Here is a 25475-nt window from a genome sequence, read left to right as displayed (position 1 = left end):
AGCTTGGAGCAACTTGGTCTAGTGGAAGGCATCCCTGCCCATGGTAGAGGGTTGGAACTGATCTTTGAGGTTCCTTCCAACCCAAACCATTCTACAATTGTATGATAAAAGTACTTATTCTGTCTTATGAGAAAGGTAAAGCTGTGTATGCATCACTGGGTTACAAGGGAAATGGGATGGTAGGCAGGAGCAGCAGCCTTGCTGGTTTGTCATTGCTGGTGCTGGAGTACAAGACAGAAAGAACTTAGATTAGTATCTCAGGATGACAGCTAGAAAAATACCAGGATTTCTGAACAAAACCTTTGGACTGATGTATAGGAGATGCTACCTGAATATGAGGAAGAACTTTACTGTGCAGAGACCAAGACTGGAATGGAATGTTCAGAGAGGGTGTGGAGTTTCCCTTACTGGAGATATTCCAGAACTGTCTGGGTGTAATCCTGTGCCCTCTGCTCTGGGTTGACCCTGCTTGAGCAAGGACGTGGGACCAGATCAGCCACTGTAGTCTCTTCCAACCCTCCCCATTCTGTGATTCTGTGACTCCCTAATAATGAGATGAATGTTTTCCAAGCTGGAAGTGCACCCCTAAATGCATACAGCCACAACTTAATTACAATACAATCAGAAAGTACAAGTGCAAGCCAAGGAGACGCCCAAACTGTGTTCAATGAGAAAATGGCACGCTGGAGACACTGGTTGCAAAGACTAGAAGAAATCCTGGGTATTTATTCAGAGAGACAAGTTTTCTACATTAATTCAACTACTAGATATTACTAAATCAAAGCCAGCTTTTTTTTATCTACTCATGGCTGCTTTTGATACTGCATTTTTGACTCTTGATTGCCTAAGGTGAGGCTAGTGACAAACAGCACTAGTCTTCTTCTCTATGAAATCTGGAAGGCTTCAGATTTAAAAATAAATAAATCACTCCTGTTCAAATGTTTTGCATTATTGAAGGGAAAGTTGTATTTCCAGAGAGTTTGAAGTGGGCAGAGAGCACATTTCCATGGAAAATGACCCAGTCTGCAACATCAGCACCAAGATTGTCATGGGACAAGCAGTTCAGCTCAGTCCTATGGAGTATCCTGAGTCCTTTGAGTGCTGTAGAGCAAACTAGGCTTTTGATTTTCTGGGAACAGGACTTCATTTCAATCATGATCTTACTCAAATAGTTGAGTGGAGAGGTCAGGCAGTCTCTGGGGAGTAAGAGAAACACAAACCCACTTTTTTGTGCAAAGCAGATTTGAAATCAAGAAAACTGCTTTTATCTTTTTCAAAACCTAGTATTACAGGGTTGGCTTGCTGAAACATCAAACTAACAAGAGGTAGTTCTTTATCTGTGTGCAAATGCAATTAACAACAAAAAATTTCCAAATAATTTTATAGATGTTTAGCCACAGAACTTGTTCAGTGCATTGATCAACCTGCTCTTGTCTCAAACAATAGAAACCATCTCAATTATCAAACAGACAGTGCTATGTTCCATTTGCTTGGTAAATTTTTTTTAATTCCTGTTTGCTGGTTGAGAAAGCTGATGCTGGCTGCTAGCTGAAGTATTATTGTGACAATTTTATCCTGTGGATAATATAAATTTCATGTAGCGGTCTGACAATCAAATAGTATCCTCAAGTCAGGGCTGCTCCCAGCCAGTAAGGACTGGATTTGGAGCAACAAGCTATACATGTGATCCTACTACCTTGTGGAATGAGAATTCAGCTTTTTGAGTCTTCTCTCTTCTGTGAATGGTAAAGGTTTTAAAAAGAAGTAACTCCACACATCTGTCTGATTTGTTCATATGTAAGCCAGAATACCAGCGACCAAGGTGCCTGTGGAAGCAAACACTGAGGTTAGAGGCTTAAAACAAAAGTAACCCAATAAATAAATAAATCCATTAGATTAAAATGTCTCTCTTTAAAAATCCTATTCTTAAGTTCAGTCTCATACTGCTCAGGTTCCCAGAGAGGTCCGAAGCCTCTGTCTGCCCAGAGAGGCTGTGAACTCCCCATCCCTGTGATGCCTTACGTTTTAGCTTTCATATTTTTAGATTCTGTGTTTCTTTGGTGTGTAACTCTGAGCTTCATATTAAGTGTTAGTAAATTCTCTTCACAGGGTAGGTAGACAAAACAATCTTTTTCCACCTCGAGACCAAGGATAGTCAAAAAGATAAAAAATAGGCCCAAAAATTTTAAACAACAGTGAATTGAAGAGAAAATAAACAGGATGGGACTTCATAACCTAAAGCTATTATTAGACAATTGACTCCAATATGCAAGTGGACCAAAAAACTTATAAAAAGTGTGAGACCTCATGACTGGTCTTCCATTTTGTGACCATTTTGGGTCCATCTTTGGTGTAGCCCTGGCCAGGCTCTTGTTCTGCCCAAGGTGGATCTTTTAAGGCCTTTTAATAAATACCTACTTTATCTTTTAACTACCTACTCTGTTCTAGGTCAGCCTCTCAAGGCATCACCTGGAAATGTTCAAGGCAAGGTTGGACAGGGCTCTGAGCAAGTGGAAGGTGTCCCTGCCCATGGCAGAGGGTTTGGAATGAGATGATCTTTAAAGTCTCTTGAACTCAAACTGTTCTACAATTCTGTGATTATGTCTTTCATACAAAAATTGTAATATTACATAGAGTTAGGGCTGCATCCACACTCCCCATATTTTAATGCTGATTGTTCTTGTAAAGAGAGTTAAAAAGCATGTACCATTCGCATCCAGGTTGGTACAAAGCCTTTGTACAGAGACATAAACCCTTCACCCTGGACAGTTTGAATCAAGCAGTCCACAGATGATTTATAGAGCAGACCTCTAGCAATGTACAAAGAGAACAGTGTTAGGATTACAAATACACAATTTTTAAAAAAACCCTATCCCCCTCATAAAAATAATTTGTAGCTTTTCTACAAGCCAAAGCACTTTTGTAAGCTCCTTGGAGTTTAATCCACAACTGAAATCCACTGGTTATGCTTAAGTGGCCATCACAACACCCCCCAGATATTTACTAAATCAGTAAAATCATCACCAGAAAGAGGAAGAGCAAATTATCGACTCAGCACTTCACTCCCAGTGAGATCAGTGAGACCCATGGTTTCAATGTGCTGCTGAAAAGCTGGTCTCTGAAATGTCCATACCTTCCCTGCTTATCTCTTGGCTGGTTCATTATCCGGGTTTTGACCACGTCAGCAGGAGTTCCCAGAACAGCTGCTACCAGCCCAGAGCAGGCACTGCCAACAGCAACAGATACTTAAGGAAGAAACCAAGATATATCATAAAAATTTCAGCATTGTGATTCCAGTTTTTATAATAAAGATATATATCAAATATAAATCAAATATATATATAAAATCATAAGTAATAACTCAAACATAAACTAGGTTTGGGATGCCTGCTACTACTGCTCTTGCTCACATATCCTCCCAGTGCCAGCTGCCCTCACTTCTGTGTGCAGTTCTGAGTCAGGGATGAAGGACCCACAATAGGCAATTCATAATAGTCTTTATATAAATAGATTTTTTCATCACATGAGAGGGTAAAAGAGGACATTCTGCAGAAGTTGTACCACTGTGCTTCCACAGATTGGAGCGAAGGTGTTTAAATCCACTAACAAGGCACTTGTAGTGAGGGCAGTTTTGTAGCAATGGTTGCATCCTTTCTCTTGTGTCTTCTCTAAAGTGATGTTCTCTCAGGAAAGAAATAATTCTAAAGCTGCATTTCATCAGCAGTATCAAAATCAAAGAATGGGGTCTTCTGCTGGCACAGAGAGGCAGATGAAGACAGCAAGACCGGAAATGCTCCACAATGGAAAAGGGGTAATTGGGGAATACAGCACCTGCTAACACCGTGAGTCACGCTATTGTCCACAAGTGTTGTGTTCAGAAGCAAAAAGTGTTTCACTGAGTCATAAGTGGTTAGATCTGTGAAGAGGATAATGAGAAAAAACAGCACTGTCAGGAGTGATTGATGTCTTTGCTGTTCACGACACAGGATTTCATTTTCATTGCGGCTCCTGCCTTTGGCACAGCTGGCATTCTGCCCCAAATTTTTAATGAGGGCTGTGGCAACTGAGTCCTGTCTTTAGACATGTGGGTACATTCTCCTTTCTGCTCCCATCTGCTCTGATTTACCTTACAGATGATGCTGAGCTGTATCTGGGTGATCCTCACCAGCCGTGTGGTTGGTTCAGCTTCTTGGCTTGGCCTCAGACCTGCCTCATCACCACACACTTCCCATGGATCTGGATCTTGGTGAAGCCTGGCTGCCTTTGCTGGCTCTGCCCTGCTCATCTCACTTAGGCACTGGGTTGTGGCTGGTGAGGTCCCTGCTTTGCTGGCCATAGGACCCCTTCAGCTCCTGGCTCACTTTTCCTTAAACTCAGGTAAAAACTTTTACTTTTAACCCATTTGATTTCCACAGGACCAAAACACAGGTGCACAAAGCAGAGATCACCTGCAGGGTGCTCCAAACAGGCCCCCAGTGAAGGTAATCAAGACACTAAGACAAAGGCAGCAGCTGAACTCATTTTTCTTAAAGCTTTGGTGGGGCCTTAAGTGCTGCAGGCCAAGTTAGTCCATTTACCTCCCATATTCACCAGAGCAGCTCTCTGGACATTTGGTACCCATCCAGCCCAAAGTCCCCTTACTCCTCCTTCAGACAGGATCTTCAGAAATGCGTGGTGCACGCCCCGAAACCTGGAATCAAGATGCAACTTGTGAGTAGACAGCCCAGTGAAATCTTTGCATATTCTAGTACTTCGCTGCACCGGGTCCTCACATAAGATTAGGAATTTATACCATTTATACCTGCAAGGATCTGGCCCTCCAGATCCACTTTTGGATCTGTCTTTGACTTTCATGCCACAATATTTTACCAGCACATATTAACTATGATACTGTTATATTAACTGTAATACTGTTTGCCTTGCAAAGCAGTGATCCAGTCCCTAATAGAAGACAGCCCTTAGATCCCACACTGGGTTACAATACCAAATGTATGTGACACCGAATGATGGCAGCAGGCTGGGATGGAAAGAGCAGCATGTCCTGGTATTTGCAGGAGAATCTCAAGCCCTGCTGTGTGCCAGCCTTCCCTGTGCCTGTGCATCCAGGACAAGCCATTTCCCTCGTGTTTTCTTCCATCTTCAGAAAGCACCCTTCCCACCCCGTGGTACGGTGCTGGCATAGATGTGCTGCAGCACGGAGGATGGGTTTGTGATCCCTGGGACCAATACATCAGAATAAAGAAGAGGAGTATAAGTGGAATAAGGACAAGGTCTTGAATTCCACCCCCTCTTCACTGCCCAGAGCCATTGGGCGCTCTCCCTGTAAAAGGGCACAGAGCAGCTGGGGAGAAGGGGTGTCAGAAAACACACAGAACCACACCCTGGGCCAAAGAGTGATCAGTAACAGGGAAAAAAACACCAGCTCTGAGAGGAACCAACCTTAACGGTTTTCCTTCCAACTTCCTTTTTCCCTCCATCTGCATCTGCACCTTCACCAGATCAGTTGGGCTGGCAAAAAACTGTCCAATGGCACCCGCAGACATGCCTCCAACCACAGCTTTCCTGCCAAATGGAGAAAAATTGTGCTCCAGAATACACTGAAAATCTTCATAAGTCATAGTGCTCAAGCTGAACAGTTCAGCAGCACAACCCAGGTGGAACAAGTGTAAATGGTTATTCCATATATTAACAGCCAAAGTGAAGGTAATAATTGTGGTGGCTATGGGTTGTTAAAGTAGTCAGTAATATTTCTGTAATTTTTCAAAAAGGGTTAAAACTTACCTGGGGGAAAAAAATAAACAAGGTTACATGATGCTGTTTTCTTAAGGTTTAAACACAGGATGGCTAAGTACACAAGTAAGGGATGATACTCCATGTATTAGGACTGAATGCCCACCTGAAATTCCAAACAGTTTGATGATATATAAAACTGTTCTTTTTTTCCCGCTGCATGAGTTGTGTTAATTTTGTGGGTCTATTTATTTTATTAAAATCAGAAATTTCAGTGTTATCTGCAGGTTCCTCTTCCTGCAGCATTAGGCATGATAAATATTTTTTAGCAGATTTTATCAATTCCATTGTAAAACCAGATACATTTTGGAGCTAAGATTTGGCTGTAGGACTCCTACAGTGAGGACAATCCCTAAGCAAACAATAAATATACACGAATGTGCAACATTACCAGAGAGGAAAGCTTTCACCCTCCGCTCTGCCAAGCACGGAGTCACGGAGATGTTCATAAGTAACCATCCGAACACCAGTGTACACTGTGGAAAACAAAAGCAGGAGACAGTTCTTGGGTCTGCCATTTCTTAGCTCTGCCTCGTGAGAGAGTGATCAAGACCTTGGTTTGTGACTCTCCACTTGCCTGTGTCAGCTGGTCACCGCTCTCATGTCTCTGATCAGAATGGGGAAAATGAGGGGTTTGCCTGGTGTCAGTGGGAGACCCAGGGCGTTTTAGCATCAAAAAATCTCTCTGGCTAAGCTCCACATCTGCCAGGACGCAACACAGCTCTGCCTGCACCCAAAGAAGATGGGACTGCATCGCCTCCTTCTGGGCTGATGCCAAGCACAAAACCCCCACAAGCGCTTTCGAGGTTTGTTGCTGTCACCGTATTTCCAAGTAAAACACAGAAAGTTTTTTGTGACCAAACATTTAATGCATTTCTTTTAAGAACTTGTATTTTTCCCTTGTGCTTTCAGCCTCATCTTTTTTTCCATCTTTTTTTCTAATCTGCCCCCACTTCCCTCACGTATAAGACATCTATTGTTCTGAGAACTATGAGTGTCCTGGACCTCCTGAACGAGACCTTCCTGCAAAGATGACAGAGAACCTATATATTTATTTTTTTTTCCCAGAAGCCAGAACAAGGCCATGAGGGACTGGGAAAGGGAAGGAAGAGAAGCTATTGATCTGGAATCTCTTATATTTCAAAGTGGGATTGCAGGCTAGACTGAAACGTCCTCACAGATATATTTAAAGTACAATATGGCAAGCTGACTCCAAAAGGCTTGGCCACAGAAGGCGGGACCCATGGTGTCCCATCACGAGCAGATACTCACCTATGTGGCGGTAGACGGCCGGCGTGGCTCCCTGCCAGAGCTTGCGAACCCCCTCCTCCTGCGCGATTGCCAGCGCCGTGCGCAGCATCCCGCGGTGCGGGAGCGCCCGGCCGGCCGCAGCTCCACCGCGCCGCTCGGCAGCCTCACCCTGCATCTGCAGCCGGGTTTTCGTCAGATCCAGGGGAAATGTCACTGCGGGCAAAGCGCCGGGAACACACGTGAATACGAGAGAGGCTGCGAGGAGACCTCCCGTGCCGGGAACAGCTGCACCACAGCTCCCGGCCAGCGGCCAAGGGGCTGGGCAGGCACCAGCAGGGAGCAGGGGCTGTACCCAACACGGTCCAGGAGATCCCTGGGGAAAAGGAGAATTCTCATCCAGGTCTGTTAAAAGTCTAGGCACAAGTAACTAAATGACATTCCTGTCAAACGCCCAGTCTTTCTCCCATATTTAGTTTTGCAGATTTGTTATGCAATAAGTGTACCTTCTGAGGGACCCTGAATTAAAAATCCTGTTCCAGTTACTCCCCCTGAATACAGACCAGTCATACCTCTCAATCGATCATGTGGTCTCTCCAATTCTGTCCAGCACACAGGCAGCACATATTACGGTCAGGAACAACCCCACAGAGTTCATCACAATGCAGATACACATTTAGGCTCCCCTACAAACTTACCTACATATCTGTCCTGCAAACCACCCTAAAGCATGTTTGCTTTCTTTATACAGGCACAAAAATCACATTTAGCCTGTTATTTCTCTCACTGAAATAACTGGTGGCCAGCAAAGGAGATCCAAGTTGATGTCAGCTTCCCAGGATGCTCCTGAAACAGTGCAGATACATATTTTTGCCCCTCATTTCAGTGCCAGGCCAGGGGTCCCTGGCAATGGACCTTCCCAGCCTGTGGCCAGGAGCAGGGCTTGTCTTTCTTTCGATACTTCTGTGACACACCAGGGTCCTTCCAAACCAGGACTCAGGTGCTCAAAGCCTCAGCAGGTTTATAATCTATTTGTGCATTAAGTTTGATATTCATGTTTAAAGATTAGTAAGGATTGGCAAGTTAAAAATCCTTATAGCAGTGTAACTGACTTGCTATAAAGAACATGCTGGAAGATATTCAAAATAAGTTACTTGGTCACAAAGCAGTGCTACACAGATGCCAGTGGGCTTCTATTCCATGTTTCACCAAGCAGTTTTCCAACTCCATTTTTATGGGCGTCTCCACTGTGACCAGAAATTTAAGAGTCTGTTTCTCTTTGATTAACTTTCATTAACTATGAAAAGGAAATTCCTGAAGGAATAAGGCCTTGCTAATAACTTAGACAACAGATCTGCCTGCCTCTTTAGTCTTTTTCTGAAACCCAGCCAGTGAAAAGCTTAAATTAGTCACCACTGCACTGAGTTAATGACTGCAGCCCGTCGGTCTCCGAGGGAAAGATTTCATCCGTAAAAACCTTCCCTCCGGCCACGGCCATAGAACACTTGCAAGGCTTGGATTATGGAAAAGCCACGACTAGCACAGTGAAATGCAGATTTGCTGGAGCAGAACACTGAGGAATGAGGCAGCCGGGGACTGATGTAAGTAACCACCCTGCCCCCCCGTAAGTAAATTTGACCCCCTTCCCTCTCGGAAAACCACGGTGAGTTGTACCTAGTTCTGCCACAGCCGCTGCACAGGCTGACAGAGCGAATTTGCTGGCTCGGGGCCATCTCTCTGGAAGAGGTAAGCTCTTCTCTTCTTCTGCAGGTGACATCTAGCATCTCACATGAACCGAGGCTAACCAGCCACCCTGCCCGGCTGTGTCTGCAGCAAGAGCGGGCCCTAGCGCGGATCAGCTCGGGGTGGTTTAGGAGAAAAGCTGCTGAAGGTCATGTTTCTCCAGCAGCCTCCGTGTCTGCAGAGCTGGAAGGTCCTCCTGCGGTGACACAAGAGAGGCACGCTCAGCAGGCTCCTGGGAAATGTAGTCTGTCCCCAAGGCTGCTCTGTGCCGGGAACCGGCACTGCAGCTACAGACACAAGCACGGCTTTGTCCATTACCGACACTGAAAAGACCAATTAATCATTAATGAGAGCTCAAGATTACGTGTGGGGTCTGTTTGCTTTGCAGGGTGCTGTCATCGGCAGCGCTGCTTGGGAGCCCCAAACTCTGTTCCCGTGTCAAGCAGCCGCATCCGGGAGGGATTCATTGATCCAGATCTGGTTTAGTAAAAGCTGCATTAGCAACAGCTACGTGCCGAGCTGGGGCTGTGCTTTAGGCACGTAGCCCTGCAGTTTGAACAAGGATCCCAGCCAGCCTGGGATGGCAGAAATTGATCACTTCTCAGAGCCCTGAAGTGAAAAGTTTAAAGCTTTTCCTGGCTGAATGCTGAAGTCCTGTTATGTGCCAGTCCTAATTTCTCTAAAATTATTGTAGATCTAGTTCGATTCTCATCATTAAAAAAAAAAGAAAAAAAAGAAAAAAAAAAAGAGGTATGCACTGTCCAAGGGAAGTTTTTCATTTATCATTATGGCTCAACTGAATCCCTCAGTTAATCATTAGCCATTATTCAGTAATCCTCAAGCTGATTTCAGGATTTTTTTGGTCACAGAAATTTATCCCAGAACACCTCCCCACATCTCTGTCTGACTGCCTAAAGTGTTGGTGTGTGGTCCCTGTCAAAATAATTCAGACAAATTAAGGGAGCATTGCAGGTGAAAGATTCAGTTGAAGTTGGATGAATCTGTCTCATTGGTCATCAGTAATTGGTATTAAATTGGATCCTTCTTGGGGTTAAAATTCATTAACATTCATGCAGGGATAAAACAACCTTCTGATAAAGCCATGGTTAAAAATGGAGAGAGGGCATATTGAAATGGAATGCAAATGTGCCTGGCTGCATGGAAGGTATGAGTGGTTCAGAGCCTGTTTATGACCACTTCACACAATTTGCTGTGGCACTTTGTGCCTCCCTCCACAGCTGTTCTGTGGGCTTGGGTCAGCTTGTGCCACACTCTGTCAGCCTGGGTATCATCAACTTGTAGTGTGGGGTAGAAAGGACCTCTAGAGTTCACCTGCAGTCTTCCTACAGTCCTCTGCCACAGCAGGGAGAGCTTTGGAGTTACATCAGGCTGCCCAAAATCTTGTTTAGTCCCCTCCCAGGATGAGGGTTTCACAGTCATCCTTTAGCTGTACACCTCTGGGTATAGTCTCATTCTGTTTTCTCTATGACCATGCTTTAGGGAGTGGAAAACAACAAATAGATGCCACCTTAAAGTAAACCTCATAGCATTGCAGCATCCTATGGAAGGAGCAGTTCTCCATGGTCATTTTTAGCCTGAAGAAATAGATTATTTTAAAAACCAGAGGATTGGGGAATGGCTGTGAAGAGGAATATTCTCCTCCCACAGGACCTTTGAAATGAGCCTGACTAGAGGTGGATGCTTGTGTGGACAACTCTGTGAAGTGTGGAGAAGGGCCAGAACTCATGGAGATCCACCAAACACCTGGAGTTTTTAGATCCCTGAATCCTGAGACAGACAGCACCAGCAGAGAGGACTCTTCCTGTTAATTTATTTCGGTTCTCAGTGAAAATGGAGTTTTCTGGTTTCTGTCCCAAGCCAGTCTGACCAAAGGCTGCATATGCAGGGAGTGTGGACTTGAGACGGGGTGGAAGCACGGCAGCAGGGTCTGGGACAGCTGTGTGCTGCTGGAGAGAGGCAGCCAGACTGCCCAGTGCCCTGACCTGTGCTTCTGTGTGTGTTCACATTAACCACTGCACAGCCTGAGGAAAGCTTGACTTTTTCCCCATCGTACTGGTTGTGTCCTCACAATAGTGCCTTGCATCTCATGTCCTTCACCAAATCATGCCCTAAAAGTACAGCCTAAATAAAACTAACAAAAAAAGGCCAAAGCAAACAGAAAAGCCTTTAATGAATGTCTTCACAGAGGCTTGAGGGCTTGTCTTACCTGTATATATAGATCACTTTAAACTCACTACTCAGTCAGTTAATGAAAATATACCATGCATATAATGAAAATATGCATTTTCTTCAATATTACAAGGTCTTTAGCTCCTTTATCACTTTACCCCTTAACAGCAAGATATATAATTTAATGGATAAAAGAAAACCAGGAAATAAACATGTAAGGAGCTGTGACAGCTAAACACAGAAGTGTAGAAATACCACAGTTAACAGTGATTTATCTGTTTATTCCAGACAGTTTGCAAAATGGAGATCAACACCCTGTTTGTCACAGTTGACGTATGTGAGCTTGTTCTTCTGCACCTACGACCAACATGTAACATCCCAAGGTATTTCAGAATGACTGTTTAATGAAGAAACACACCTGGTTTTCACAGCTCTTAACCTCCTACTATCAGGTGTATTTCTGCTGTGCTACTTTTGCTGTACTGCCTGTCTGCACAGGCACAAAGGTTCCTGTTTGTGCACCCATTCCTGTATAGGAAGGGAGTTAAACTGTATTTGTATCTGTATCTGTTTATTCCCACTGCCTCTTGCCCTTTAACTGGGCACCCTGAGAAGAGCCTGGCTCCATCCTCGTTGCACCCTCCCCTCAGGTGTTCATACACACTGAGAAGATCCCCTTGAGCCTTCTCCAGACTGAGCTGTTCCATCTGCTTCAGCCTCTCCTCAAATGACAGATGCTCCAGCCCCTTTTTGGCACTTCACTCTTGGCAGAGAGGGATCACCTCCCTCAGTCTGCTGGCAGCACTTTCCCCAGTGCAGCCCAGGGTGCTCTTGAGTGTGTTATAAATACATATTATAATATTGGCTTTTCGCAAAATATTGAAATGTATGTTATATATATAGTATTAAAGTAATTCTCCTATAGTTTTTTTATTTCTATTAACTAAACTTAGGCATAGTAGTGGAATAGCTGATTGCTATGCTTGAACTGCCTGCTTGGTTGAGATAACAACCAACATACAAATGATGAAGACCCCTGCTACTGATGTGTCAACCATCAGCACCTACCGTCTGAGGAAAGTATGGACCAAAACCCAAACTGGAGATGATAATAAGAATGGACTAAAACCACAGCCAAGGAGCATGCATGCTCTAAAAAGGTGGTCCTGAGGAGGAGTCATGCTAAACAGTTCTTAGAGCATGTAAACTATTTGGAGAAAAGTTTAAATATGTGTAATTGTTACTGAATATGCAACAGGCTGATGCAATAGAAAAGATATATAAAGGGTGTCTCAGAAATAGCAGGTGTGCTCTTGGCAGAATGCTAAGCACCCAGACATTAAACTTTGCTTTATTTTTGTCTCCTCTTGCCTTTTATTAAACCTTTAAATTTTACCAGGAAGGTGAAGCAAAGTGCAAAGGTCCATCTCTGACTCGTGTTCAACGTGGTGTCCACCAGGACCTCAGATCTGCAAAGTTCCTGTCCACCCCCTCAGCCTGTACTGGTGCAGGGTGTTGCTCCCGCCCAGGGACAGAACTTGGCATTTCCCTTTGCTGAACATCATGAAGTCCCTTTTTTTTTTTCTGTAGGAAAAGCGGGACCAGGGGATCCTCGAGGTCCCTTCCAAGCCATTATTCTCTGGTTTTGGGATAAGTCCCTGTCTGCCCCTTTTCCAGCCTGCTGAGGTACCCCCGAGTGGCAGCACACTCATCTGGTCTGGCAGCCACTCCTCCTGGTTTTGTGTTCTCTTCAGACCTGCTGAGGGTGTGTGTGGGTAGATTCTGACAGCACTTCCTAGGGGATTTTTATACTTAATGTATTCTCTAATAATTTTGATGTGCCACTTTCACACATGCAAAGAAACTAATCTGACCTCTCTGAAACCTTGTATTCTGATATGGCACTGATATAACAGAGGTCACCAGCAGGTTTTGAGCTGTCAGTTCAACCTCAGAAGTGTTTCTCTGCTCCTCAGACACTGGACATGCATCTAGCCTTTAATGAGGTGTCTCAGACAGGTGAGAGATACCTTTCTTAAGGCTTCTGCTCCAGCTGATGCCTGCAGAAGTTTCTTGTCATCTATCTGACTTGCTGAAAGCTGAATGTCTGCAAATCACAGGCTGTCTGTTTTGTGATCTCAATACTGAAAAAAACCCCTGTATTTTTTTTTAAATTGAAGAAGGCTCTGCACCGCTTTGCCACTGTCCCTGGCCGTGTCCCTGGCTGCCCGGGCGGCCTTCCAGCGACCGCTGCAAAGTCCAAGGATTTGCCACAGCAACATCTACGGTTTGCAAGCGGCAGAGTTGGTCCTCATCCCAGAAGAGAGCAGAGCTGGCTCTGCCTTTTCCAGAGCAGGGGTTTGTTCCCGGCGCTGCTCAGGGCCCGGCGGGCAGGGCCGCTCCGGAGCTGCCCCAGGAGCTCGGAGCGCGGCCGGGGCCGGGGCCGGGGCCTGGGCCGGGGCCGGGGCCGGGGCCGGGGCCGGGGCCGGGGCCTGGGCCGGGCCCGGGCGGGCGGAGCAGCGGCCGGGGCTGGCACCGGCGGCGAGCAGGCAACATGGAGCTCGCTCTGCTCTTGGCAGCTCTCCTGGGACTCCTCATTGTCAAGGCTCTTTTGTTTCAGCTGAGAAACCCGAGCTCCCCTCCTTGCATCAGGAGCTGGATCCCTTGGTTTGGAGCCGCGTTTCAGTTCGGGAAAGCTCCTCTGGAGTTTATAGAGCAAGCCAGAAACAAGGTAATGCGTGTGCCGGCCTGCCTGCTCGTGGGTGCGTGCTCAGGGGGGCTGCCTGCAAGGGCAAAGGCAACCAGAAACTTCTGCCTTCAGGTTTGCCCTTTTCTGTCACGTTTTATAACGTCAGGAACATTTAAATGGTGGAGAATCGGCTTAGCACCGCCAGCCTTGGTGAGCTGTGATCTGATCCAGGATCGGTCTGTGTGCTGTGATCATCCTGCTTGGACCTCTGCCGTTTTGCTTTTGCAGCCTGGCCGTGTGTTAAGCTTGCTTTCAGATATTGTGGAAAGCTCTATGCCAAGTGCTGGGACCAGAAACTACTTATTTGTGTGCCTAAAGTTAGGTGGGATTTTTGAGCACCAGCTGCTGCCCCTCAGCATTCAAGCAACACACAGAGGTGCGTGGCAAACAAAAGTTTTCCATCCTAAAAAATCTTAACTAAACATGGAGGTAAGGATTTACCTCCTGGACATGAATTTCTTTTTCTGTGTCTTTCAGATAGAAAGAGATCAAATTCTTAATTTCTAGATATTTAATAATAACTGACATAAATTCCAGTTTCCCACTTTAATTCAGGGATTATGTCACCTGCTACTACAGTGTAGTCAGCCTTAAGTGTTCCATGCTGGAGGATCACACAACCCACTGCTTGCAAAGACTAGCTAAAAATGAAACCACTGTAACATCCTGAAATTTGAAAACAAAACAACACATCAATAAATTTGCTTTCGCATTTTGAACTTCTAGATTTCATATTTGTATTTCTTTATGTATTGTTACAAACTCATGGTGTTGAAGCAGAGGATTAAGTCTGATCTTTGAGAACAACAAGAGTTGTCAATCTTCTATTAAAGCACCTTGGGTTAATAATGGGGTAAAGCTCAGAGGTATGATTTGGAGTTTCTTGGCTCTTCTCTGTGTTTGACAGGCCAGGTTTAATTTTACATTGCTGTGTCTTTCCTGTAGCTTTCATCTGTGCGAATGCACACTCATTGACTCTGGGTTAATTAATTTTGGTGTTCATTTGCCTGGAGATCCTCTAGGCCCCAGGTTGATGCTGTGGCAGCTGCTGACACATTTGCACACACCAGAAGCACCTGAAGGACTTTATAAACTTCTGGGTGTTTTTGTGACAGAAACTAGAACAAGAAACATTTTCAATGGGTGAAAACTCAAAGAAGAGAAGGAAGAGAAGGAAGGAAGAGAAGGAAGGAAGGGAAGGAAGGAAGAGAAGGAAGGGAGGGAAGGGAGGGAAGGGAGGGAAGGAAGGGAGGAAGGGAGGAAGGGAGAGAAGGGAGGAAGGGAAGGAAGGGAAGGGAAGGGAAGGGAAGGGAAGGGAAGGGAAGGGAAGGGAAGGGAAGGGAAGGGAAGGGAAGGGAAGGGAAGGGAAGGGAAGGGAAGGGAAGGGAAGGGAAGGGAAGGGAAGGGAAGGGAAGGAAAGGAAAGGAAAGGAAAGGAAAGGAAAGGAAAGGAAAGGAAAGGAAAGGAAAGGAAAGGAAAGGAAAGGAAAGGAGGAAGGAAGTTAGTTTTCTTACATCTCTCCTTTTAATGTGTGTTTGCTGGTAGGACCTTTCCTTTAAATCCAGCAGCTCCTTGTGACCTGTCCCTGTGGTCTCCCTGGGCCAAGGGGGATGTCTCCATCCATCCCTCCCAGGCTGGCCACCTGCCTGCAGCACCATCACCTGACAGTCTCCCTGTCTTTGAGGAAGGCACTTGTTTGTTGTCCCCTTCCTCTCCTTAAACCCTCCTCAGGCACTGAAAGTCTCCCTCCCTTCCCACCTCCCACACTGGCACGCTGTGCTGAGGCCGGGAAAAATAAGTCTTTTCCTGCCTTCTCCCTTTTAAAAGAGTAGGCACTGTTGCAGAGTACAGCCAAACAAACACTCCTGCTGCCAGAGGGGTCATTAACAGGCACTACAGGGCTTGCAAAATATGTCTGCAATAATTCCAGGCTCCTTGGTGCTGCCAGAACAGGGTTACGTGTCCTTAGTATGAGCAAGCTGCCCTCGTAAAAGGTGTTGCAGAAAGAGGCTTTAGGCAGTGTGAAAGCTCTTCATCTCTGCAAGGTCATTATCTTCAGGGGAGACTCTTGCAATGAGAAAATTCCTCCCCTGGATTTATCCTTCAGACTGTCAAAGTGACCCTCATCTTTTTCTTAATTCCTTTCTTTCTTAATTCCTCTTTTCCTTAATTCCTTTTGTGTCAAGCCTTCCCTGGTTTTTCTCTCAAGTTCTGGGTAACACAGTAAAGTTCCACTGCTTCCAACCTGCCCTTTGCTTGGAGTTTGCTGCTTCTATTTTCCTCCCACAGAAGAACACGTGGGCTGGAAGAATTGCCTCCTTTCCCCCTTGTGTCATCACTGGGACTAAGAAAAGAAAGTTCCCCTGCTCTAATAAAATATTTAATCTCTCGTCTAATAAAAGATACCACCTCTTCCTCCTGAAGCTGCCTGGGGAGAGCAGTTTTGCAGCAGTCTGGAGTGGGCAGGGGGAATAACCACAGCCACCATGCAACATAAAACAGAGGGTGAGCTGCTTACTGAGGGGTTCAAAGGATGTGGCTCCCCACTTCACCTGGCGAACGTGGTAAGAGTTAGTAAGGAATTTCAAATTCTTCTTGTCAGTTTGCTCATTAAGCAAACAGGAGAAGTTCAGTTAAACCCAGGAGATTGTTCTGCACTGTTGTAGGGACCTGTGGGACCTATAGCTCCTTCTCAGAGAGAGTGTTGATTTGGGACAAGGTGCTGTGTCCCAGGACTCTTGGCCTTTCTGTGTGGCTGGGTGAGGGATGCCTCACTGGGTTGCACTCCTGGAGGGGAGCAGGCTGGAGAAGGCTTTTGGTGGACATTTCCATAGTCAGTGTCCACAGCTGAGTCACTGAAGGTCTGTGACCGACCCCAGATGTAGAAGAGCAAAATGCTGCAGTCCCTGAGCTAGAGAGGGGACACGGCATTGGCCCTGTGTTTGTGCACCCAAGGGAGAGGAAACCCACCCAGTGCTCCCAGCAGGGCTCTTGGTGCAATGCAGCTGTCTCAGCTGAGCGTGGTTGCTTCAGTGCCCCTGGGGAATATGACTATTTCCCTGATTTCCTGTGGGATTTTGGAGAATGTCCTTCTGAGGGTTTTATTTCTCTGGAGTGTTGCTTTCCTTAGGCTTGAATCTGCCTGTCACTGTGGCACTGAAGTGTTTCCCAGTCTTTGGAAAAAAAATTAGCTTTCATGAGTGAAAGCAGTAAATCCTAAAAGGATTTTTATTTTGCTTTCTATATCTTTCTCTTGTGAATTTTCCTTAAAAGCTGTTTCAGGGCAGTAACCTGGGTGCAGTGCTGGCAGCAGAGCCTGCACTCTGTTGGTACCTTCCCATAAGACAAGGGCAGAACTGCCCCACAGCTCGTTCCAAGAGGTGATTTTATTGCAGTTTAATGTTGATGTAATGACATATTTTGACAGATTAACAGTCTGGTTATTCAGGTGTCTGTCTGGGACAGCAGCCATTAGGAGAGCACAGTAACAGGGTGTAAAGGGCACACCTAGGTCAGAGAAAGCAGCCTCCTGCTTTTTCTTCACAGCTCCTGGTTTAGGGGTTTGCTAGGCTGGAATTTGCATCCAGATGATTTGACTAAATCTATTTTGTTACCCTGTGTCTAAGTTTGGCTTCACAGCAATGCACAGCAGTGAATCCATAATTTACTTATGACCCATATGAATAAAGTATTCTCTCTGGTTTAAACCATCTAACTCCTAATCTCAAGCCCATTAGTTTTTACATTATGAGAAACTGAGAATAATTACTATTTTTTCCCCTTTTCATGGGATCTAAGTCCACCTAATCTCCTTTTATTGAAATATTCATGCACGTTGTGCATCCCTTTGACAAGCTCAGAATATCCTGCAGAGATGGAATGGGCAGAAGCACAATTGAAGATGCAGGTACAGGATGGGTTTAGATGTTTGTTGTCCTTTTTCCTCTCCTTTCCCAGCAAGATAAGAGCTCCAGATTAATTATCATAGAATGGTTTGGGTTGGAAGGAGCCGTAAAGCTCATCTCATTCCAACCTCTCTGCCACAACAGGGACACCTTCCACTATCCCAGGTTGCTCAGAGCCCCATCCAACCTGCTCTTGAACAATTCCAGGGATGGGGCATCCACAACTTCTCTGGGCAGCCTGTGCCAGGGCCTCACCACCCTTATAGTAGAGGATTTCTCCCTAATATCCAATGCAAACCTACTTGCTTTCAGTTTAAAGCCATTTATTAGCACTTGCATAATAAATTTTGGAGTCAATTCAGAGTGTCATTATTCTAAGCCTTCTTCTGTGATATTTCTAGGTCTTATTGTTTAGACTCTCAAATGATTCCATATCATGAGTAAACTTTTAGTTCTTCTTCCAAGGAATGAATTTTAACACCACACAACCTTATGTCCCCCTAAAAGCTGTACTGGGCTCTTTTTCAGTACAGTGTATTTATCCACTACTAATCCCAATCTTTAATAACTCTTACTGTAATTTTTTGAGTATTAAAATGACTCTTTGAGTCTTTCCAGGTCCTTCTGGCACCACGTTTGCCTGTCCATCCTCCTGTTGCTGAAGATGATTTAACAGATCATAGTAGGGAGTTCTGTAACTTCTTATTTTAATTCCCCAAGAGTTCTGAATTGAAATATTTATCACTGTTTTACCCAGAACTTGTTTCAGTCTATTCTGTTCAATACTCCCTTTGAAACAAGGTCTCAGTCCATCACTCTCAGTGAAAGGCTCCAAGGTGGGACTTGTCTAACACTGATGCAATCCTACCTCAGATTCCTTCCCCACTCAGTTTCCTACACCTTGAATATTTCTCAGGCTCAGCAACACACTGGGAGACTTCCTGCATCTGGCATCCTCTGAAAAGGCTTTGTTGTTGGGGAGGCAGATTGCCTTTATTAGCTTGATTCTCAAACCTTTTTTAGTAGTTTAATTTTGCCTTGCATTTACCAAATGTCATATTTATTTGGACACAATGTTCTGATTTCTATATTTCTGTAAGATCTGTGTTTGAATATCTGCCGTCACAGTGTTACTCTGTGAGGCTGACTTATTCTGGAGAAGGCCATCTATGGAACTTTCTTATTTCAGTTTTGATAAATATTGGTCTAATTTTAATGATTCTAAGTAGGTTGCAGGAAGTTGGATGAGATATAAAGGCAGATTGTTTGTGTGGGTGTTTGCAGGTTACCAAGATGGTCACAGGACACATAATCAGTGCTGTCAGTGGAGTCCAAGGGCAGTTCAGCTCCCTCCAGAAACAGGTGTGCAGGAGATGGTCTGGTGAATTGGCTTTTAGGATCCCCTGACTGCACAGAATTGATTTCTGTTGTCTATTATGGAAGCTCAGACATCTTGCTCACATGTAATTACCTAAAATAAAGTGCTCCAATCTTTAATTGAGTGCGACCTTAATTGAATAATTAAGTGTTATTGCAGGCTTCTATTAGTTCAAATTTAATTTTATTTTAAAATTAGTTTAAGTACATTTTAATGTTAATTTAAAATATAAAAAATCTAATTTAAAAACAAGCACAGTACAAATTCGCTAATTTTTATCCAGACTGAGGATGAGGACATGGACATCAAAAAAGCTATTTTAGAAATTTAGCTATTACAGAGTCATAGAATCACAGATTGGTCTGTGTTGGAAGGGATCTTAAAGCTCATCTTGTTCCACCTCTCACCATGGGCAGGGACAAATTCCAGTGGATGGGTGCTCAAAGCCTCATCCAACCTGGCCTTGAACACTTGTTATTAAAACAATATTTTATTTATTATCACCCAGAGAATTTGAACTGTCATTCCTTCTTTAATAATTTGCAGTTGAAGGACAGAATCAAAATTCAGCTGATGCCAGGAGGAATCTTTTCCTTGGCTTCAAAGAGCTTTTGATGAAGCAGGGTTTATACTACAGACACCGACAGCAAAATAAATGGTTAAAATCAATGGCATAAACAATGTGAGGAAGGTAGAATGATCTTTTTATGCCTGTATCTGACAGTCAGTAGATATTGCACATTTGCTTTCTAGTTTAGAGTATTTACAAATATCAGGAATAATTTTATCAATGTAGGAACTCAGAATTGAATGCCTGTTGCTGAAAGTTTCAAGAGGGCTTTAGGATATTAGATTAAGGGAAGATGAAAGAATGATGTATAGCATCAAAAAGCTTTCCTGAATGTCAGTCAATGTATTCTGCTCAAAGCTTGTTAGCTATTTTGATATTAGTCTCTACAAGAAAGAAATCATTGGTGTTAGGAGACAGGACAGGACAGGGAAGGGAAGGGAAGCTGAAATATTAAAATATATACAGGAGGGTGGAGTTTTTGCTAAAAACAGTGTAGACTGAAATAGTAGGATTTTTACAGTATTGGTACCTTGCTGTGGCAGCCAAGGGATGCAGTAGGTAATCCATCCCTTGGGTTCTCCAAGTCCACATATTGTTTAAACTGCAATGTAATTCAAATATAAAGTGTTAATTAAGAGAAGGAATCTCTTCTACTCTGCAATTCCCTTGTGGTCATAAGTCTGCAAATTTTGGTCTGCTTCATGTTCACCTTTGTGCAGTTCTGAGCCAAGGTGTGCAGAGAGCAGGAATGGTCAGGTCCTCCCTGCTGAGCTCTCAGCAGCACTGAAGTCATGATGGGGCTCTTGCAAAATGTAACAGTGTACTGACTGGAAATCTTTCTTTGTTCCAGCATGGACCTGTGTTCACAATATTTGCTCTGGGAAAACGGTTCACTTTTGTGACTGAGGAGGAAGGAGCTGAAGCATTTTTTAAATCTGAAGACTTAAATTTTGAGCAGGCGGTACAACAAGCTGTCGAGAATGCCGGTAACTGAGACCTGTCTCTTTGTTAAAGGAAACCAAATCTAGTTACTCAGGAACATTAAATCCCAACCTGTTGGTTTTTTTGATCATGCCTTAAATGCTTATTTTAATTCATGACCATGCTATGAAATGGTGAAATTCAATTTCTCCATGATGACCCAGTAACGTAAACTGGCCGAGGGATTTGGATTCAGTGTCAAGGAATCAGAAGTTTCTGATCCAGGGACTATTATTACTTTTACCATCCAGCAACTCCAGTTTGAGGTCAGGTCCTCTGCTGTGACTGGACACCCCACCTGCATGTACCCTGTTAAGAGCAGTCGTAGGTAATTCTATCACTTCACTGGAAAATCAGCTTGCAGCAATAATTAGTTGCTACACAGTAGTAGAGCAGTCATTAGAAAAGGATGACATCTTTATGAGGATGTACTGCTATAGCATGGAGACACAAACATTTTTTCTTGGGATAAATTATTTTTAACTTCATTCAGTTTTATGGTGCACCTGCACATCTCTGTACATCCCACTGGGGGGAAGTCTCTGGATTGTTGGTTCTGGCACTGAAGCTTCATGAAGCAAGATGTTACAGATTGGGAGAACAGAGCCATTACCGAAATCTTCACATGGTTACAAGGCAGCTTCCAGGGAATTTTACTTCGGGAAAATGAGGGTTAAGGCATTTAAATTAAAGTCAAAAGTTATGTGTAAAAATGTTCACTCTATCTTTCAGTGAAAAGTCTACTTTCCAAAACATTTCTGTTTCATTTTGTTTTTAGTCTCTGTTCCTGCAGAAGCATTTTATCAGAACCATGGTAACCTCTACAGCATGATGAAGGGGAAAATGAGTCCCTCTAATCTGCACATGTTCTCGGGCACTTTGTGTAAGGAGCTCCATGAGCACATGGCTCACCTGGGCACGGAGGGCACAGGTGACCTCAATGACCTGGTGAGGTAAGGGAGTTTTGCTGCACAGCTCGAACTCAGGGGTGTCCCATGTGGGAGAGAATTGTTTTTGTAAAGCAGCTGGAGCCCAGTCTTACAAAAGTTTTGTCAGGATGCTCATCACAGCTTCATGGCTGCAGGTGGCTCACAGAGTGGACAGGGTTTCATGTAAAGGTGTTTCTCCCAGTTAGGAGAGGCATCTGAATTGCCTGTTTGGAAGAAAAAAGGAAACACCAAATGTTCCAACAAACCCTGTTTCCCAAAAGATGAGATAAAAGCTTCACATATTTATCAAGAACTTCGGAACAGACAAAATGCTTAATCTTCTGCAGGTTCAAACTTTTCATGTTTGAGCCAAGCTTAGATTGAAGCTTAACTAAGGCCCTCTGCCACTGACTTGGCTTCCAGAACTTCACATAAAAAAAAAAAATTGTTTTATGTGACAGCAACAAAGCTTTTAACTCCTTTTTCCTGATTATCTGGGACAGCACCTATATCTTGTCAGTCCATCGGTACTAAAAGATGAATATTCAGTGGAATCACAGAATGGATTGGGTTGTAAGGAACCTTAAAGATTCTGTTATTCCATCCCCTGCCATGGTCAGGGACACCTTCCACTAGAGCAGGCTACTCAGAGCCCCATCGAACTTGACCTTGAAGACTCCCAGGGATGGGGACAGCTATTGCCTTTGGTTTGGACCTGTTTCTAACACATTCAGGCTGTCTTCTGCTGCCTTTTTCTGTATAATGCAGTAAGATACAGCTGTTACTGCAATTAAATCTCATCACCTCTCACTGCAGATATTGCAATTTGGATTAACTGGGGAAAAATGTGGGGGAGAGGGGCTTTGAAATCTGGTAGGTCAGCTCTGCTTTGCTAAATAAAGTATTGGAATGCAACATTGTGAATAATTGTTATTTAGCTGCCTCAAAATGAAATCCATACAGCCACCAGATGGCCCCCTCTTCCTAATTACAGAAAATCAGAAAAAGGAGTGCTATTCTCTGAAATACTCACTTGGCAGCATCTGGGACACAGCAAAGGCTGCACAAGAGTTTCTTGAGTACAGGAGAAGGGTCTTAGGAAGGAGTTTGCAGGATAGCAGAGGAGCAAGCGTGAAAGAGTGAGATGAAAAGGAACCAAAAAGGTGTTATCTGCCCAGGAAAGCTGCAGCCAGAGGAAGGATGTTTCAGGATGTTTGGTCCAGAGGGGTCTGTACAATGCCCAGAAGGTTCATGTGGGTCAAGCTGACATGAGAGGGGTGATTAATGGGGAGAAGGGGACCTCAGAGGCCAGAGCCTTTCTGCTCTTACTCATGAGACCAAACCCTAACTCGTGAAGTTCAGCCATGTGAAGAAGACCAGACTGAGGTCTCTGTATCTCCTGCCTCTGTTTAAAATCTGAAATAAGTGTGTGGGTGAGGTGTGAGCCATGTGCCAACTCTTCCATACTGGTGTGACCCTTCAGTCCCACAGCTTCCAGGGCTGGCAGTCCAGCCTGCGTCCTGGTCTAAAACTCCTGCAACAGCTTCTCTGTGGCCCCTAAGTCTTGGGAATCTTGTCCTTGCAGGTATGTCATGTATCCAGCGGTGGTGAACACCCTGTTTGGGAAGGGCATCTGCCCAACCAGTCCGAGTGAAATCAAGGAGTTTGAAGAGCATTTTCAGAAGTATGATGAGGACTTTGAATATGCTTCTCAGATGCCCGAGTGCTTCCTGAGGTAAAGGGGCAGAGATGATGATTGTGGTGTACCCACTACAGACATTTATCTTGTTGCAGTATCAGCCATGGGAGACATTTCCCCTGGATGATGATGCCCAGTTCATATTGATGGTGTGCCCTCAGGTGAAGTAGGCTTTTAGCTAAATGCTTCAAAAAAGTTCTGACCTTATCTTGTGTATTTTCCTGGTATAAAGCAGAAACAACCTGGCTTAGGTGAGCAGAGCCCAGCTTGGAACTGTCAGGGAGCAGCAGAATAGGGTGAAGGGCAAAGGCCTGAGCCTGAATGTTAGTCCCAAGCTCAGGGGGCCTCCAATGAGGTGTCTCTCTGCTCTTTTCCACACCACAGCTGTTTTCCCAATACTAGTCCCAGGTTGCATGGCTGCACTGTCACAGAATTGACCTTGGGTAGAGACATCCAAACCCTGAGGAGGTTCTTCCAGACACTGTCGGTGGTCTCAGGACCATCATTGCACTTTAGCACCTCAAAATGCCTTCAGAAAGAATTGAGGGTACTCTAAAAATGTGGCCTTGATTTTCTTCAAGAGGATCATTCTTAAAAAATTGGCCTAAGCAACCTGTCCAAATCAACAATGAAAACCTGTCATTGGAAGGTATGAAAATGTAGGCATATTGCAGTCCCACGTCCTGGCTGCAAGAGGAGGTCTGGCCAAGGTGAAGGCCTTGGATGTGCTGTTCCTCATGCCAGTCATCACTTCTGTCAGTCAGACTGACACTTGGCTGTTCACCAGCTGACTGCTGCCCAGGGGCTTTTGTAAAGCAACCCAAGGAGTGCTTCTCATGGAAAAGGAAATGTTGGTTTGTGCTGCCTCAGTTCAGTGCTTCTTGTTTGTTGCTTTTCTTTACAGGAACTGGTCTAAATCCAAAAAATGGCTTCTAAAATTATTTGAGAAAGTAGTGTTGGATGCTGAAAGGACCAACCCTTCAGAGACTGCCTCCAAGGTAAACATCCGAGGCTAAGAAATAAGATGACTTTGTCGTATATTCTGACTGAAGTGATGGAGGGCAGGAATTACTTTAGTACTGGAAGAAATAAGTCAAATATGCCAGCTTTTATAGCTATACCCAAATGTTCCAGTATTGCTGTCACCTGCAGTAGGACAGACCCATAACTTTGACTCCTGTTCCTCCATTTAGTTTATTTCAAGCAATTCTGAGAATTAACATCTTCCCCTTGAGAATTTTCAGGCAAGGGTTCAGAGCTATGACCCATCCCCAGTCTGCAGTATCACACTGCAGTGAGCAGTTGAAAGAAGTGAGAGAAAGACCCTTCAGTTGTTTATCTGAGGGCACCGTGCTGTGAAACTTCCAAACCCTACTTGTGCTATTTATAAAGCCTGGTGTAGATTGAGCAGATCCTTCAACAGCCAGACTGGTAGAAAATAGCAGATTACTGGATTGGGAGCCAAGTACCCTAAATACTGATTGTGTCAAAGCTGAGATAAATTGTTCCCCTGGTTATTCTCCTTGGCTCTGGCAGGAATTCTGCTGATAGGGCTGACAAACGTGACAGCAGACTGGCCTGGGAATTTTGATCTACCAAATGGTTGTAGAACAGACCATTAAACAAAACAGGTTTTATTTAGACTTCAAAAGCTTTACATACCATAATTTCTTGAATAAAATAAACCAGATTAGCAGAAAGAAAGAGAAGGCTGGAGAGGAGCTGGTGGGAGGTAAGAAGGTGCAGCAAGTAGAAAGCACAAACTTGGGCATCTTAGATTGGATGGGAATTTGGAAAAAAATCAGCCATTTTTTATTCAAGGTCAACCTTTTCCTCCTCTGAAAAGTAGGCAGGAAGCTTTGCCTCAAGTGCATGGTTGCCCTGCATTTAAGGAAATATTATAAACAAAAGCTGATCCTAGAGCATTACACAGTTGCTATAGTTTCAAATAATATCAGCCCATTGAAGTCACTGCTTAGGTCACCAACGAACTGCCTGAAACTAGGGAGTTTGCTGATATGTCAGACCATCTCTTTATAGCAAGCACTTTTTTGGCATGAACAGAAAGAACATTTTCTTCATTTCCATTCATTCAACTGGCTCATTCCCATTTTCAGGTTCTTTAAAACAGAGGTGTAGAACGGGGATTAGAATAGAGATTTTTTTTTCCCTGTTTTCCACACACAAGCAACAATGGGGAGTGAGGAAAACCAGTCCTCTAAAACTTTAAGGAAATAAAGAGCAGTGAAAGTATTCAGGAGGGATTCATGTGGTGCACTGAGTTTTCCTGGA

At 44.3% G+C, this 25475-nt stretch overlaps 2 protein-coding genes across 9 annotated transcripts in view; one reads left to right on the top strand and one right to left on the bottom strand.

The window, feature by feature from the left end:
* Window positions 1–696: 696 nt before the first annotated feature.
* On the bottom strand, window positions 697–13428 carry SLC25A27 (solute carrier family 25 member 27). Of its 3 annotated transcripts, none has more exons than XR_002863576.2 (10): window positions 8713–9528; window positions 7063–7254; window positions 6182–6266; window positions 5440–5562; window positions 4578–4690; window positions 3832–3916; window positions 3134–3226; window positions 2708–2810; window positions 1697–1826; window positions 697–1196 (listed from the first exon to the last, which is right to left on the bottom strand). XR_002863576.2 is itself a non-coding variant. In XM_086875637.1 (10 exons), exons 2-10 carry the CDS (start codon window positions 8813–8815, stop codon window positions 1755–1757), a joined length of 969 nt encoding a protein of 322 aa, XP_086731763.1. In that variant the 5' UTR covers window positions 8816–8977; window positions 13002–13428; the 3' UTR covers window positions 1486–1754. The 3 variants fall into 3 exon arrangements, 2 of the variants coding, with proteins under 2 accessions (XP_023780043.2, XP_086731763.1); XM_086875637.1 differs by lacking the exon at window positions 697–1196 and adding an exon at window positions 13002–13428 and having other exon boundaries at window positions 1486–1826; window positions 8713–8977; XM_023924275.2 differs by lacking the exon at window positions 2708–2810 and having other exon boundaries at window positions 1026–1196.
* Window positions 12673–25475, top strand: part of CYP39A1 (cytochrome P450 family 39 subfamily A member 1) — a 23558-nt gene continuing 10755 nt past the window's right edge. Inside the window, exons 1-7 of one of the 6 annotated variants that reach the window (XM_086875627.1) lie at window positions 12673–12990; window positions 13592–13702; window positions 18910–18987; window positions 20425–20560; window positions 21334–21508; window positions 23070–23219; window positions 24088–24181. In XM_086875627.1, the coding sequence (XP_086731753.1) occupies window positions 12973–12990; window positions 13592–13702; window positions 18910–18987; window positions 20425–20560; window positions 21334–21508; window positions 23070–23219; window positions 24088–24181 (762 nt within the window). In that variant the 5' untranslated portion in view covers window positions 12673–12972. Of the gene's footprint in view, window positions 12991–13457; window positions 13703–18909; window positions 18988–20424; window positions 20561–21333; window positions 21509–23069; window positions 23220–24087; window positions 24182–25475 lie in introns of those variants that run through there. The other 5 variants (XM_086875628.1, XM_086875629.1, XM_086875630.1 and 2 more) reach the window with 5 other exon arrangements.

This window comes from Cyanistes caeruleus, chromosome 2 (genome assembly GCF_971803275.1).
Source record: "Cyanistes caeruleus chromosome 2, bCyaCae1.hap1.1, whole genome shotgun sequence".
Lineage (NCBI taxonomy): Eukaryota > Metazoa > Chordata > Aves > Passeriformes > Paridae > Cyanistes > Cyanistes caeruleus.
This window is presented reverse-complemented; position numbering and strand designations above follow the sequence as displayed.